Source organism: Oryx dammah, unplaced genomic scaffold (assembly GCF_014754425.2).
Source record: "Oryx dammah isolate SB20612 unplaced genomic scaffold, SCBI_Odam_1.1 HiC_scaffold_25, whole genome shotgun sequence".
NCBI classification, from domain to species: Eukaryota; Metazoa; Chordata; class Mammalia; order Artiodactyla; family Bovidae; genus Oryx; species Oryx dammah.
The window spans coordinates 71558048-71573874 of record NW_024070209.1 but is presented as its reverse complement, the minus strand read 5'-3'; the positions used below and the strand labels follow the sequence as shown (position 1 = coordinate 71573874).

The window sequence follows — 15827 nt, the reverse complement described above, 5'->3', positions numbered from 1 at the left end:
CCTGTGGGCAAGGGTTAATGTGTGAAAGGGCCAAGTCAGGCTGAAGGGTACATACAGAAGTATTACCCCCAGAAAGCCTTTCCTGATCCCCCCATCCCCTGTCCCAGGTGGGTTACCTGCTCTTCCCTGGTGATCTCAAGGTCCCACTGTGCTTAGGTGCTGGAAACACCACATGATAACAAAATCATTTGTTTGTCTGTCTCTTCACTAGAGCAGGAGCTCCCTGAATACAGATGTTGTTTTTCTCACCACTGTGTCCCCAGGGCTTAATACACAATCCTCTGTAAAGCCATCCCAGAAAGGAAGAGCTGGTTGTCAGAGTGGAAGCAGGATGGAGGAAGCAGGATTTAGGTGGAGACATAGAGGATGAAGGAAGGCTGCAGCTTAAATGTCACCTCCTCAAAGAAGCCTTCCCTGATTCCCCCAAACCAGGCTAGTGTGGGTTATACATTCTCATTGCACACTTCTTTTTCTTCCCTAGCACTTATCATACCATAATTAAATTGTTATTCAGGGATTATTTATTTCTTCACTTGGCTTCCAGGATGACATAATCTAGTTTTCCTCTTATTTCATTGACTGCTTATTTTCACTCTTCTTTGCTGGTTCCTCCTCATCTTCCCAACCTTTTAATGCTGGAATAGTGCAGGACTTGGTCACCCCCTTCTCTTACCTTTCTACACTCAGTCCCATGGATATATCTTCCAGTCTACAGGTTCTAAAGACTACCTGGAAACAGCAAGAAACAATTGTTGAAGCTGGGGGATGGGTACTTGGAGGATCATTGGACTATTCTGTTTTTATATGTGTTTGAAACTTTCTATTAAGAAAAAACGTAAAAAAAATAAGTGGCATCTTACATGATGATTCCCAGATCTCTCTCTCTCACTTGAACTCTGATCTCATATACTCAGGTCAGTTTGACTTCTCCTCTTTAATGTCTAAAAGCATCTCAAGATTCATCTAAAACCAAGCTCCTGATCATCAACCCATCCCAAATGTTCCCTTCTAGCAGTCCTCCTGGGGCAGAACATGGGAACTCCATCCTTCCACTTGCACAGACCAGAAACCTTAGAATCATCCTTGACTTCTCTATTTTTACTCCACATCCAACCTGTCAGCAAATCCTGCTCCCATCCTTGTCCAAACCACCATCATCTGCCTTCTTGATTATTGCAGTAGCCTCCTAGTTGTCTTCCTTTTTCTGCTAGGCAATCCAGGCTAGGCAACTAGCCTATTTCCTCACTCTCCATCTCATTCAGTAGCAGCCAAAGGGCTTCCAGTTCAGTTCAGTCACTCAGTCGAGTCCGGCTCTTTGCGACCCCATGAATCGCAGCACACCAGGCCTCCCTGTCCATCACCAACTCCCGGAGTTCACTCAGACTCACATCTATTGAGTCAGTGATGCCATCCAGCCATCTCATCCTCTGTCATCCCCTTCTCCTCCTGCCCCCAATCCCTCCCAACATCAAAGTCTTTTCCAATGAGTCAACTCTTCACATGAGGTGCCAAAGTACTGGAGTTTCCGCTTTAGCATCATTCCTTCCAAAGAAATCCCAGGGCTGATCTCCTTCAGAATGGACTGGTTGGATCTCCTTGCAGTCCAAGGAACTCTCAAGAGTCTTCTCCAACACCACAGTTCAAAAGCATCAATTCTTCGGCGCTCAGCCTTCTTCACAGTCCAACTCTCACATCCACAAATGACTACTGGTAAAACCATAGCCTTGACTAGACGGACCTTAGTTGGCAAAGTAATGTCTCTGCTTTTGAATATACTGTCTAGGTTGGTCATAACTTTTCTTCCAAGGAGTAACCGTCTTTTAATTTCATGGCTGCAGTCACCATCTACAGTGATTTTGGAGCCCCCAAAAATAAAGTCTGACACTGTTTCCATTGTTTCCCCATCTATTTCCCATGAAGTGATGGGACCGGATGCCATGATCTTTGTTTTCTGAGTGTTGAGCTTTAAGCCAACTTTTTCACTTTCCTCTTTCACTTTCATCAAGAGGCTTTTTAGTTCCTCTTCACTTTCTGCCATAAGGGTGGTGTCATCTGCATATCTGAGGTTATTGATATTTCTCCCGGCAATCTTGATTCAAGCTTGTGTTTCTTCCAGTCCAGCGTTTCTCATGATGTACTCTGCATGTAAGTTAAATAAGCAGGGTGACAATATACAGCCTTGACATACTCCTTTTCCTATTTGGAACCAGTCTGTTGTTCCATGTCCAGTTCTAACTGTTGCTTCCTGACCTGCATACAGATTTCTCAAGAGGCAGGTCAGGTGGTCTGGTATTCCCATCTCTTGAAGAATTTTCCACAGTTTATTGTGATCCACACAGTCAAAGGCTTTGGCATAGTCAATAAAGCAGAAATAGATGTTTTTCTGGAACTCTCTTGCTTTTTCCATGATCCAGAAGATGTGGCAATTTGATCTCTGGTTCCTCTGCCTTTTCTAAAACCAGCTTGAACATCAGGGAGTTCACAGTTCACGTATTGCTGAAGCCTGGCTTGGAGAATTTTGAGCATGACTTTACTAGCGTGTGAGATGAGTGCAATCGTGATAGTTTGAGCATTCTTTGGCATTGCCTTTCTTTGGGATTGGAATGAAAACTGACCTTTTCCAGTCCTGTGGCCACTGCTGAGTTTTCCAAATTTGCTGGCATATTGAGTGCAGCACTTTTACAGCATCATCTTTCAGGATTTGAAACAGCTCAACTGGAATTCCATCCCCTCCACTAGCTTTGTTCATAGTGATGCTTTCTAAGGCCCACTTGACTTCACATTCCAGGATGTCTGGCTCTAGATGAGTGATCACACCATCGTGATTATCCGGGTCATGAAGATCTTTTTTGTATAGTTCTTCTGTGTATTCTTGCCACCTCTTCTTAATATCTTCTGCTTCTGTTAGGTCCATACCATTTCTGTCTTTTATCGAGCCCATCTTTGCATGACATGTTCCCTTGGTGTTTCTAATTTTCTTGAAGAGCTCTCTAGTCTTTCCCATTCTGTTTTTTCCCTCTATTTCTTTGCATTGATGCTGAAGAAGGCTTTCTTATCTCTTCTTGCTATTCTTTGGAACTCTGCATTCAGATGCTTATATCTTTCCTTTTCTCCTTTGCTTTTTGCTTCTCTTCTTTTCACAGCTATTTGTAAGGTCTCCCCAGACAGCCATTTTGCTTTTTTGCATTTCTTTTCCATGGGGATGGTCTTGATCCCTGTCTCCTATACAATGTCATGAACCTCATTCCATAGTTCATCAGGCACTCTATCAGATCTAGGCCCTTAAATCTATTTATCACTTCCACTGTACAATCATAAGGGATTTGATTTAGGTCATACCTGAATGGTCCAGCAGTTTTCCCTACTTTCTTCAATTTAAGTCTGAATTTGGTAATAAGGAGTTCATGATCTGAGCCACAGTTAGCTCCCAGTCTTGTTTTTGTTGACTGTATAGAGTTTCTCCATCTTTGGGTGCAAAGAATATAATCAATCTGATTTTGGTGTTGACCATCTGGTGATGTCCATGTGTAGAGTCTTCTCTTGTGTTGTTGGAAGAGGGTGTTTGCTATGACCAGTGCATTTTCTTGGCAAAACTCTATTAGTCTTTGCCCTGCTTCATTCCGTACTCCAAAGCCAAATTTCCCTGTTACTCCAGGTGTTTCTTGCCTTCCTACTTTTGCATTCCAGTCCCCTATAATGAAAAGGACATCTTTTTTGGGTGTTAGTTCTAAAAGGTCTTGTAGGTCTTCATAGAACCATTCAACTTCAGTTTCTTCAGCGTTACTGGTTGGGGCATAGACTTGGATTACCATGATATTCAATGGTTTGCTTTGGAGGCAAACAGAGATCATTCTGTCATTTTTGAGATTGCATCCAAGTACTGCATTTCAGACTCTTTTGTTGACCATGATGGCTACTCCATTTCTTCTGAGGGATTCCTGCCCAAAGTAGTAGATATAATGGTCATCTGAGTTAAATTCACCCATTCCAGTCCATTTTAGTTCACTGATTCCTAGAATGTTGACATTCACCCTTGCCATCTCTTGTTTGACCACTTTCAATTTGCCTTGATTCGTGGACCTGACATTCCAGGTTCCTATGCAATATTGCTCTTACAGCATCAGACCTTGCTTCTATCACCAGTCATATCCACAGCTGGGTATTGTTTTTGCTTTGGCTCCATCCCTTCATTCTGTCTAGAGTTATTCCTCCACTGATCTCCAGTAGCATATTGGGCACCTACTGACCTGGGGAGTTCCTCTTTCAGTATCCTATCATTTTGCCTTTTCATACTGTTCATGGGGTTCTCAAGGCAAGAATACTGAAGTGGTTTGCCATTCCCTTCTCCAGTGGACCACATTCTGTCAGACCTCTCCACCATGACCCGCCTGTCTTGGGTTGCCCCACGGGCATGGCTTAGTTTCATTGAGTTAGACAAGGCTGTGGTCCTAGTGTGATTAGATTGACTAGTTTTTCTGAGTATGGTTTCAGTGTGTCTGCCCTCTGATGCCCTCTTGCAACACCTACCATCTTACTTGGGTTTCTCTTACCTTGGGCGTGGGGTATCTCTTCACGGCTGCTCCAGCAAGGTGCAGCCTCTGCTCCTTACCTTGGATGAGGGGTATCTCCTCACCACTGCCCTTCTTGACCTTCAACATGGGATGGCTCCTCTAGGCCCTCCTGTGCCCGCGCGGCCACCGCTCCTTGGACCTGGGGTCGCTCCTCCGGCCGCCGCCCCTGGCCCTCGCACTAAGCGCAGGCAGCTGTGACCAGCGCACTAAGCGCGGCCGAGAGGAGCTACCCCACGTCCGAGGTCAGGGGCAGAAGCCAGGAGGACCCCACGCCTGAAGGGCAGCGGTCAAGAGGAGTTACCCCACGTCTGAGGTTAGGGGCAGCGGCCGAGAGTGCCAGGCTGCAACGGCGCAGGAACGGCCGAGAGGAGCTACCCCACATCTGAGGTCAGGGGTGACGGTCGGGAGGAGCAAAGGGCTTCCACTGGCCCACAAAGCCCTATGCAGTCCAGCCCCTCTGATCTCATTTCATACTATTCCCACCTCAATCCCCAGCCACCCTGGCCTTTGTGCAGATGGGTCCTACAACACGCCAGGTACACTCTGCCAGATGTCTTCACGACTCACCTGAGGATGTGCCTGCTTCAGGTCCTAACTTAAATATCACTTTTACAGGCCTTCTCTGTTTTTCTTTTAAAAATTGTATTCTTTCCTCAAAAATCTTCCATTCCATCCCCTGCTTTATGTTTCTCTATAGTGATGATTACCACCCAACATAATGAATATTTTCCTTGTTTACTGTCTATCTCCTCTCACCAGAATTTAAGCTACATGATGTCAGAAATTTTTGTCTGTTTTGTATGCTGCTATATCCCCAGTACCTAGAAGAGAATCTGGCACCTGATAGCACCTAATAAATATTTGTTGAAGATATTAATGAATGTCTATCTTCCATAATAAGCCATAATCTATGAGAACGGATTATCATCGTATTTAAGGTACTAGGCATAGAGCAATGCTAAATATGTATTTGTTGAGTAAGTGAACTGACTAAAAGGACAGTTCAAGAAGGGAACTGGTGTGAGGGCAATGGTATAGAGGATAGAAAGAACAGGGAGGGAAAAAAGACTGATGGTTACAGAAGGTTTAGGGCAATAGCACACAATGCGTTTGGATGGGCAACTTGGTAGCAAATCGTAGAGTTCATTGCCATAATTTATAGACTTCTGTATTTATTTATTTGGCTACACTAGGTCTTAGTTGCAGTACAAAGAATCTTTGATCTTTACTGGGGCATGCAGGATCTTTTAGTTGTGGCAGGTAGGATCTAGTTCCCTGACCAGGCCCCTGCATTGGGAGCTCAGGGTCCCAGTCACCGGACCACCAGGGAAGTTCCCATTGCCATATTTAAAGGCTTGTTTTGCACCCTGTAGGCTATGAGCAAATGAGTAGTAATGACGGAGGCACTGCTTTACAAAGATCTGGTAGCAGTATATACCATGAGACTGGCAGTAGCAAGAACACTTAGGAGGCTAGAACAGCAGTTAGTGTGACATGGAAACCCTCTGACTGAGGTGCTTCAAGGTTGTGGAAGCTGAGAAGAAGAAAAAAAATAGAGAGCAATTTTGAAAAAAGAAATGGTTAAGAATGGGGCTTCCTGGATGGCTCAGTGGTAAAGAATCCACCTGCCAATGCAGGAGACATGGGTTTGATCCGTAGTTTGGAAAGATTCAACATGCCGCGGAGCAACTAAGCCTGTGGGCCACAGCTACTGAGCCTGTGCTCTAGAGCCTGGAAGCCACAACTACTGAGCCCATATACCACAGCTACTGAACCTCAAGGGCCCTAGAGCCGGGGCTCTACAACAAGGGAAGCCTCCGCAACGAGAAGCCCTCACATTGCAACTAGAGAGTAGCCCTGCTTACTGTAACTAGAGGAAAGCCCACACAGCAATGAAGACCTAGCACAGCTAAAAATACAGAAATAAAAATTTTAAAACAAACAAAAAAAGAAATGAGTAGGAATTTTTGGCCTGAATTTGGGGAAAATAAGGGTCCCCAGCCCACTGACGTTTGGGTTTTGAGCAGCATTGTCTTGGAAAGAGTCGTAACATTACTGCAAATGGACAAAGCAAGAGGAACAACCAGTGTGGGGACAAGGTCATGAGCTCAGATTGCAGAGTGTGGTTTTGAGGCAATGGAAGACTGGTGTGTGGATGGCTCTAAGGTGAGCCAAAACAGAGCAATACCAGCTGAAGCCACACCCACAGACTGCATCTCTCAAGTAGAGAGGAAAGTGCAGAAGCAGGAGCTTAAGGACTGAACCATACAAAATACCCACAATCAGGAGATGAAGGAAGGGAGAGGAGCCAGCAAAGGGGACAGGAAACTTAGCGGAGATGCAGGAGGAGACTCAGAACAACGCAGAGCCCCAGAGTTGAAAAGACATGAAATTGGTAGAGTTGAACAGAAAGAAGTGATTTAAGGCCCAAAGTCACCTCCCAAAACATAGCCTGATATTTTTCACTTCATTCAGTCACACTGCCTGAAACTCTGCCAGTTATTCCTTTTGTGTTAATAAGAATTAAGGGGATGAGGTTCTAATAGTTGCTCTCACTGTAAGCTGAATTACAGGGTTTTAATAAAATTGCTTCCCACCTAACCCTTAGGGATGAGATCATTTTAGGGGGGTGATCGTTTCTATTAGAAACATTTAAAGGAGAGGAAATGAGAGGGGTAATTTTGGAGTTTTGACTGCTTGGGGAACACTGTGGCACTGTGGGGGATATTTTGGATAGCCAGAGGGCAATGGGTAGAGGAATGAGAAAATAGAGTTCTGAGAGGCTGAGAAAGGATGTAGAAAGGGAATGGAAGGATCCCGATGGCAATTTCTAAATCTTCTTAGAGGGAGGATCTTGATTTACCCCTTATTCCCAGAGACAGAATGAAAAGCAATTTCTCCCTTTACAAAATTGGGAGGAGACAGGATAGAAAGTACGGCAGTGATGATGATGACAACGATGACACAGCACTTACCACGTGCCAAGCATTGTTCAAATTAAATGTTTAATCATCCTAACAACCCTAAGAGGCAGACTATTATCTCCATTTTACAGGTAAGGCAGGTGTGCCCTGTTAGTGTGAAAGTGAAAGTGTTAGTCTCTCAGTCATCCAACCCTTTGTGACCCCGTGGACTGTAGCTGGCCAGGCTCCTTTGTCCATGTACCCTGTTAGCCTGCCCTTATGTCTGCAGAGCCTGAGGCTGCAGGGCAGAGAGGACGGGTATAAAGCAGCTTCTCCAGCTGGAAGCCCTCCACCTCCCACCATGAGATGTTGGGAGGATGGTGATGGCCCTGGGGAGGACCAGCAAACAAACTGGGCCAAAGGTGTTTTCAGTCACACGTAGTACATATGTCTTCAACTGGGGGGAGTGAAAGCAGGACATTACCTGCTTTAACATCATCACGAAAGCAAGTGAATATCAACCAGAACTTTGGTCCATTCCTACACCTAGATTTTAAAGTGGGGAGGGAGCTGGTGTGTATAAGGAGCCGACATGGTATATGAACTGAACTTGGAGTCAGAAGACAGGTCTAAAGCTCACAGATTGAGCTTGTACAGGTTAATCTTCTCTGGGCCACACTTCTCTTATTAAAAAATCAAGGTATTGGTTAAGTCTCTGAGGTCCCTTCCAGCTCAAAATCTGTACAATTCTAGAACCTGGGAATTGGGTATGACAAATTACAATCTCTCTCTCCCACCACATATGTTCAAGAGCATGATATTTTGGGTATAAATATGCCAATGTGTGCTGTCTGAATGTGTATATTCCAGCTATATGACTAAAACTTCAGTTGTTTGTGGGTAAATAAGGGATGCTTCTTGGTTTTCTCCAGGAAAGACCACATGGCTCTATGAGGTAGTAAATTTCTAAGATCATTGACTCAAGATATGGTGGCAGGGCAAATGATTTCAGAAAAAATTTGAGTCCATCATCATCCTTTAGCAGTTATTTAAATTGTTTCCATTACTTTTACAACCAAATTTAACTTAGTCTTGATCTCAACCCTGTGAAACAGCCCAGGACTTCACAGAAGAGGGAAGAGACTCAGAGATTAAGTGACTTGTCCAAGATCACACGCCTTTTAGAGCCAGAGCCAAAACGAAGACCTAGGGCTTCAGACTCCTGGCTTGAGTGTTCTTCCTAGTTCTGTGCTGGGTGTTAGAAGAGACCCCGTGCATAAGAAAGAGAGTCAAAAAGGCTCTGTTTCTAGGGGAGGGCCCCAGGCCAGAGAGTGCCAGACCAGCCTGACTGCTCTGTTCCCATCTCTGCAGCCTGCTGGCTGCCATGTCATCTCCTTGAGAGCAGAGGGCTTAAAGATAATGGCTATTTCAAGAGCCACAAACTATGATTAGAATTAATTAGAATGTCAGAGGGCAGTGATAAGAAGTAATAACATTCTGGAGCCTCTGACAAGATGTGAAAGATGTTTACTAACCCTTCTCCAAACACAATTTGTCTTCTTTCTCAGGCTCACTTCTATAAAGCAGGGATGTGATCACACCACCTCCCAGGGCTATGAGGATCAAAGGAGACAATAAGGTAAAAGTGTTTTGAAAAGGTACGCAAGTGTGTTTGTTCATTCAATTTAACCAACATTTACTGAGCATCTACAATATTCCAGAAACTATGTTAAGAAATGGAGGAAAACTAAGACAAACGAGAAACAAGGAGCCCAGAATTGCCATTACTCTCTCTCCTAATGCTTCTGTCTCTTTATCCCTCGTGTGTCTGTCTTCTTGTCTCAGGCTGTATGAGGAAAGGCTGACTCTGAGTCCTGTCCAATTCTCCAGCTAAGCGTTTCTGTTCCAGGGAATTCTTGCTATGGCCCAAACTCTGGACCTCCATTGGACCAGCAGAGGGCTCCCTCTGCTATTGCTCATTCAGCAAATCATTAATTCACTTCTTATGAGCAGGCATGGTTCCAGGTGTTGGGGACACAATGGTGAACAAATGGACAAGGTCCTGCCCTCATGGAGTTCACTGTCTACTGGTGAAGGCAGACCTTAAATTAACATACAAATAAATATATATTCACAAATGATGGTGAGGGTGTTTTGAGATGGGGAGAGAGAAGTGGAACTCAGTTTAGAGACTCTCAGCCTTCTAAACTCAGCCATGCATGTAGCCTGGGGAGGAGTCCTCCATGCAGAGGAGGGGGAAGGAACACAGTGTCTTCAAAGAACTGACAGAAAAGTGGTGCAGCGGAGACCTGAGCAAGCAAGACAGTGGTATTCATGGAGCTGGAGGGAGAGGCAGGGGCCAGACCACTCTGGGCCTGTAGACTGAGAGGAGTTCGAGTAAGTACAGTGAACTTCCAGCGTCTTCTGCTCTCTTCCCAGTGGTGGTGAAGAAACGACTTGGGCTGTTCCACTAGTTCTGTCATCCCATGATGATGCCAAAAAGCTGGAGGTTAGTTAGAGAACAAACCATCAAAAAATCGCCAATTTTATCAATGTTATGTGCCAGCCTGGATGGGAGGGGGACTTGGGAGAGAATGGATACATGTACATGTATGGCTGAGTCCCTCTGTTGTTCTCCCAAAACTACCACAACACTGTTAGTCAGCTATACCCCAATACAATATGTTTTTAGTGTTAAAAATTTTTAAATTAAAAAAATTACAACAGTAATAAAATAGAACAATATATTGAAACAATATACTATAGTAAAAAAAAAATTGTCAACTTTAGCTCCTTTACTTTGGGTGACTAACCTCTAAACTCATCTAACCCAGAACCTATGAACTGGTGAGTGATACCAAAGGTTTTCATCCCCACCCCTACACTGGTCACAGATCTACAGAAATAAACTAATCCAGTGGTTGTTGTGCATGTTGAACATGGACTCTTTAGTTTGCTCAGATGACTCACATCTTTGGCATGCAATTGAATCCATGTACAACCAAGCACAATGACCACTGGATTAATATCTGTAGAAGAGGAGGTAAATGTGTATAAATAACAGTAATAAAGGGAAAAGATAATAAAAGCCAAAAGACAGGTGACAGAGATAGTACTGAAACAATAAAATTCTTTCAGTTACACATTACAGGTACCACTGGCGTTCCTTAGTTACGAAAACCAACATCATGAAGTAGTAAACTTCATGCAAGCCTGTCGGAGATTACAGGAAGTGAGGCCAAGCACCTATAGGTGCCCTCATGCCCTGCAAGTGGCATGTAAATTAATTAAGGAGGTAAATTGGTATTTTTGGTAACTTTCTGGAAAGAAAGTTAGTGATACGGATCAAAAGCCTCAAAAAAATTTCGCTTTGACCCAATAATTCCACTTCCAGAAATCTACACTAAAGAAAAAAAAAAAGATTTTCTTGATTAAAGATAAGAATTTTCATAAGGTCATTATACTATTAATATCATGATTAGAAACAATTATCCAATCTGGATTATGTAATTATATTATGGTACATCCTCCTTATGTAATAGTATTTAAAGGACGTTTCTGAAGAACAGGCATGACTTTTGGAAATGTTCAAGACATCATTTTAAAGGAAGATACAAGGTAAATTACAATACGATAGGATAAATGCTTTTCTAGAGGAAAGTGGGAACAATTGAGGGAATGAAGGAAAGTTTCTTAGGAATACTGACATTTGATGTAGGTCTTAAAGCATGTGTAGGAGTTTCCCGTGGACGGGAAAAGAAAAAGGACCAAGTGGCGACCTCTAAATTCTGTGAAAGAAGACGAGGAAGGTAATACACCTCTTGAGAAGGGTTCGCAGCAACCATACAACGCATACAGCCACGGTCTCCAAGCCCTGTTATCTTTTCTTAAGTGAGTCGATGAGTCATGTCCCCGATCAGGATGAATGATTCCCCCTCCCACAGGAGAAGGGACGCCCCTGGAGTCTGCACCCGCGGGTGGGGCAGAAACCGACACCCCACAGCCTTTGGCCGCGGGCACCAGGCAGATCCCTACGCTCAGGCTTCCCGCGAGCGAAATAAGTCCCACCCCAGCCCCAACCAAGACCTACCGGCAGCGCCAAAAAGTGACCCGTAGTGTTGACGCAGTGCGCAGGCTCGGTCACCACTGGCCCGCTGCCGTGTGAAGTTTCACACCTTCATGGAGATTGCGTGAGGCCTCCCGGCTGAATAGAGCGACTACGAGGTAGATGCCAGGCCGGATGAGGGGTCCACACAGAGCCAGAGGGGACCTGAGGAACCAGAACACTCTTCTGAGCTGTCGCCTTGGTTCTCCCAGACCACGGCCTCCCAGGCTCTCTCCCACTCCCTGGGGTCCTGCTCCCTGCTGCCTCTCTGGTCAGACCCAACAGCTTCCGGTTTTCACTTCTTCCTTCATCCCTTGAGTCATCTCCCTGTTCTCCCTGAGGGACAGGGGTGAGATGGTTTGAGAGGGGTGGCTAGGAGGGAGAAAGGGTCTGGCCTAGGTGCAGGCACTGCCTTCTGGCCTGGTTTCTAGACGCCTGGCTTCTCTTAGGCAACTCATGGTTTGGTCTGACTTGTTCTTCCCTTGGAGATTGTGGACCAACAGGATTCCCCACCCAGCCTGTTCCGAGACTGGGATCCTGCTGGGCTTTCAGACCAACAAGGACTTGGAGAGGCTCAGGACTCCTTCTGTACAGTACTTGAGGCTCTGGACAAAATGGATCTTTTGGCAGGGTTTAGCCCTCCTCTTACCTCACCTCTGTAGGATGTGGGGTGTCTGGAGCTCTGTGCATCTGATGGGCACTGGGGAAGCTGAGGAGAAGACGTTTCCTCTGTAAAATTTGAATTCAAATGTCTTGTCACCTGTGCCCTCCTGCTAGTCACAGATGCTGCTCACCATTGTCTGATATTTGTCCCATTAGCCACTTTCCTGCCTCGCCCCTGAAGGGGATGAGTTTCCTGTCACTGGAAGTTCACTTCTCTGTGGCCCCCACCCCTGGAAGTTCTCACAAACTCTTCCCCTCCTCCCACCCAGATCATGGCTCATGTGGACGAGGCTGCCCGCCAGTTGTCCAAGTCTGGGTCAACCCTCTATGCAGTGCTGGAGCTTAAGAAGGGCGCCTCACCTGAAGACGTCAAGAAGGCCTACAGGTTCAGACATCAGCCCCTTATTGAATCTCACAATTCTCCCCTTTAAACCCTTCTCCTCCTACCTTGCTTTCTGACCCCCCCTCTTTTTTTTTTTTTAATATTTATTTGGCTGCATCAGGTCTTTCTTGTGGCATGCAGGCTCTAGAAGGCACTGGCTTAGTTGCCTAAATGGGATCTTAGTTCCCTGACCAGGGATCAAACCCACGTCCTCTGCACTGGAAAGCAGATTCTTAACCACTGGATCACCAGGAAAGTCCCCTGACCCAATTTTTAAATACCCAGACCTCCACTTTGGGGCCAGATGGGGCCATCATCCTCTTCCGTGTGAAGGAATGTAGATTTGGGCTGCTTGTCTCCATCCTCTTATGCATTCTTTCTTCACCCTCTAGAGACTTATCCCTGTTATTCATTGTAACCCTCCCACCCCCACCACTCCCATCCTCTGCCCACCCTTCTTTTGTGTATTGCCTGCTAGGAGACTGGCCTTGAAGTATCATCCAGACAAGAATCCAGGGGATGCTCAAGCAGCAGAAATCTTCAAGGAGATCAACACAGCCCACGCCGTACTGAGTGACCCTAAGAAGCGGAAAATTTATGACCGGCATGGCTCATTGGGAATATATATATATGATCACTTTGGCGAAGAAGGCGTCACATACTATTTTACAATGAATAGTTGTTGGTTCAAGGTACACAATTCCTCTGGTCCCTTAAAAAATAAGGAAGGAGGGGCAACCCTCCACTCTTAGGATGGCTGATTCGCCTCTCCTACAACAAATGCTTCTATTGTCTCATATATTGGGTGCTGGAAGAATTGAGGCTGGGTGGAACTTGAATGGAAATACACAGTAACTGCTGGATTGAAGCCATTCTTTCCCACCTTGTAGACACTTGTCCTCCTGTGTGCTCTGCTCACCTGTTGCTGTTGTTGCTGCTGCTGCTGCTTTTGCTGTGGAGCACTTAAGCCACCACCTGAGGAAGCAGCTAACAAAAAATATGCATCAAATGTCCAGCATCAGCCTCCAAGGTCAGGTGAGAACCACAGGCAGGGACTGGGGTGAGAGCTGAATTAGGGTTGTGGGTGAAACCCTGAACTCTCAACTGTGAACCCCAAACTCTCAAGTCAGCATTGGGGCCAAGTGAAGAAAGAGAAGAGGGTACACTTGGTTTCTGAGGGGCTTCTGCCAAAAACTGACGGTTTAAATGTAATGTTCGCTTTCCATGACTGTTAAGCTAAATGAATGGGGTGAGCATTAAGGTAAGGAATGGGGTGGGAGACTGTGCCTAGAAAAGGCAGTAGTCGAAGACGAGTTAGAGGATGCAGTTCTTTGCATTTACTCAAGAGAGGTTGGAGAAGGCGATAGCACCCCACTCCAGCACTTTTGCCTGGAAAATCCCATGGACGGAGGAGCCTGGTAGGCTGCAGTCCATGGGGTCGCTGAGAGTCGGGCGTGACTGAGCGACTTCCCTTTCACTTTTCACTTTAATGCATTGGAAAAGGAAATGGCAACCCACTCCAGTATTCTTGCCTGGAGAATCCCAGGGAGAGAGGAGCCTAGTGGGCTGCCGTCTATGGGGTTGCAGAGTCGGACAAGACTGAAGTCTTAGCAGCAACAAGAGAGGTAGTGTCTGAGATTATCCCCTGAGGTGTGGGTTGACTGAAATTCACACCAGTGCCATCTGGTGACAGGAATACATAACTGCAAGGTAACCCTTTTCTCACCAGTGGACTAAAAAATGGGCTTCCCAGGTGACTCAGTGGTAAAGAATCTGCCTGCTAAGGCAGGAGACTCAGGTTGATCCCTGGGTCAGGAAGATCCTCTGGAGAAGGAAATGGCAACCCACTACAGTATTCTTGCCCGGGAAATCTCAAGGGCAGAGGAACCTGGTGGGCTACAGTCCATGGGGTCGCAAAAGAGTCAGACATAACTTAGCAACTACACAACAGAGTAAAAAATTGCTACTAGATGTTTACATGTGTATTTTTCAATCCATCATAGGGCGCAGAGAACATTTTAGAAGAGGGGAAGATGGTTCTAGTGATGATAATTAGTAAAAGATGAAGAAGAGTGAGGTATGAAAACTGAAATGCAGCAATAACTAAAGGGTAAGAAAAAAATACACACTAAAAACAATTCAGCTGAGTCTTTATTGGAAAGTTATCTTTATAGTGTGGACTACAGGTATTGTATCTTTACCTGTAGGGGGTTTGCTTTAAATTCTGCATGATCATTCATTCTAGTTAATAAGATGCCATCTTCTTCTGCCCTTAGATGCTGACCCAGTGAGGGTGCCTTCTGCTGCCCAGGCCACTGGACTCGGGGAAGAGAGGAGCAAGTAACCCTGTCCTGACATTGACCCTGATTTGCCCCTTCTACATGTAAGACTCATGTCTTCAGAAGCACTGATGGCCTCCATCGCAGTGAGGACCCCATCTTTGTCCTGGATGCTGTCACTGACCCTGGCCGTACAGGGTCACCCCACTGTTCTTCTTTTTAGCTCTAGTCCCAATTTTAACCTGTTAGAGAGTAGCCCTCCTACCCAACCCTTGTGAGGTCTTGGGCAGGGGTGACAGTCTTTTCCTGAACCTTGTGTTTCCTGTGCCTTCCTTGGAATTTGACCCAGTGTCAGCGGTAGTGTCAGCCATTATGAGACTTCCATCAGGATCCTGAAAACCAAGCGGGATGCATCCTGTCCTGGAGCTGCTGTGTCAGGCGACCCGCCAAGAACTCTTCGTTCAGCCTCATTCCCAAGCGAGTTCACCTTTCTGGGAGCTGGTCTCATCTTCTGGTGCCCATGCCCTTGGCATTGCCAGCCTCATCCCGTACCACCATGAGACAACTCAGAAAGAGCATAAGTGCATTTGAGGCTTAGAGGTCGTTGTCCCGCCTTTCAGTTCTCCCTGGACTGCAGCTTTGCTAGCACAGCATCCGTGAGCATGGGGCCTGTGGGTTGACCGAAGCTCACACCGCAGTGCCTGCCGGCTTCCATCCTTCTGGTCTCATGTTGTACAAGCTGATCACTATATGTTTTGTGCTTAAAATAGGGGCATGAAAAATGTGATAGGGTAAAGACCAAATGTTTCCAGACCCTTTCCCCACGTGTGCTTCATCACACTGTCTGTCTGGTATCCTCATCACACCATTCCCCATCTTCGCAGGGTCAGAACCTAGTAACTCCTCACACTTCTCTCTCCTGAC

General features: G+C 45.7%; 1 protein-coding gene across 1 annotated transcript; it reads left to right on the top strand.

Annotated features, from left to right (window-relative positions):
- The first annotated feature begins 12441 nt into the window (after window positions 1–12441).
- DNAJC5G (DnaJ heat shock protein family (Hsp40) member C5 gamma) lies at window positions 12442–14680 on the top strand. The gene is made up of 4 exons (XM_040224401.1): window positions 12442–12627; window positions 13103–13316; window positions 13515–13659; window positions 14628–14680. Exons 1-4 carry the CDS (start codon window positions 12515–12517, stop codon window positions 14678–14680), a joined length of 525 nt encoding a protein of 174 aa, XP_040080335.1. The 5' UTR covers window positions 12442–12514.
- The last annotated feature ends 1147 nt before the right edge of the window (window positions 14681–15827 follow it).

Coding starts and splice junctions, on each gene's coding strand:
- DNAJC5G (XM_040224401.1), top strand. CDS start 12,515: ATGGCTCATGTGGACGAGGCTGCCCGCCAGTTGTCCAAGTCTGGGTCA. Junction 12,628..13,102: donor GACGTCAAGAAGGCCTACAG/GTTCAGACATCA, acceptor ATTGCCTGCTAG/GAGACTGGCCTTGAAGTATC. Junction 13,660..14,627: donor GCATCAGCCTCCAAGGTCAG/GTGAGAACCACA, acceptor AATCCATCATAG/GGCGCAGAGAACATTTTAGA.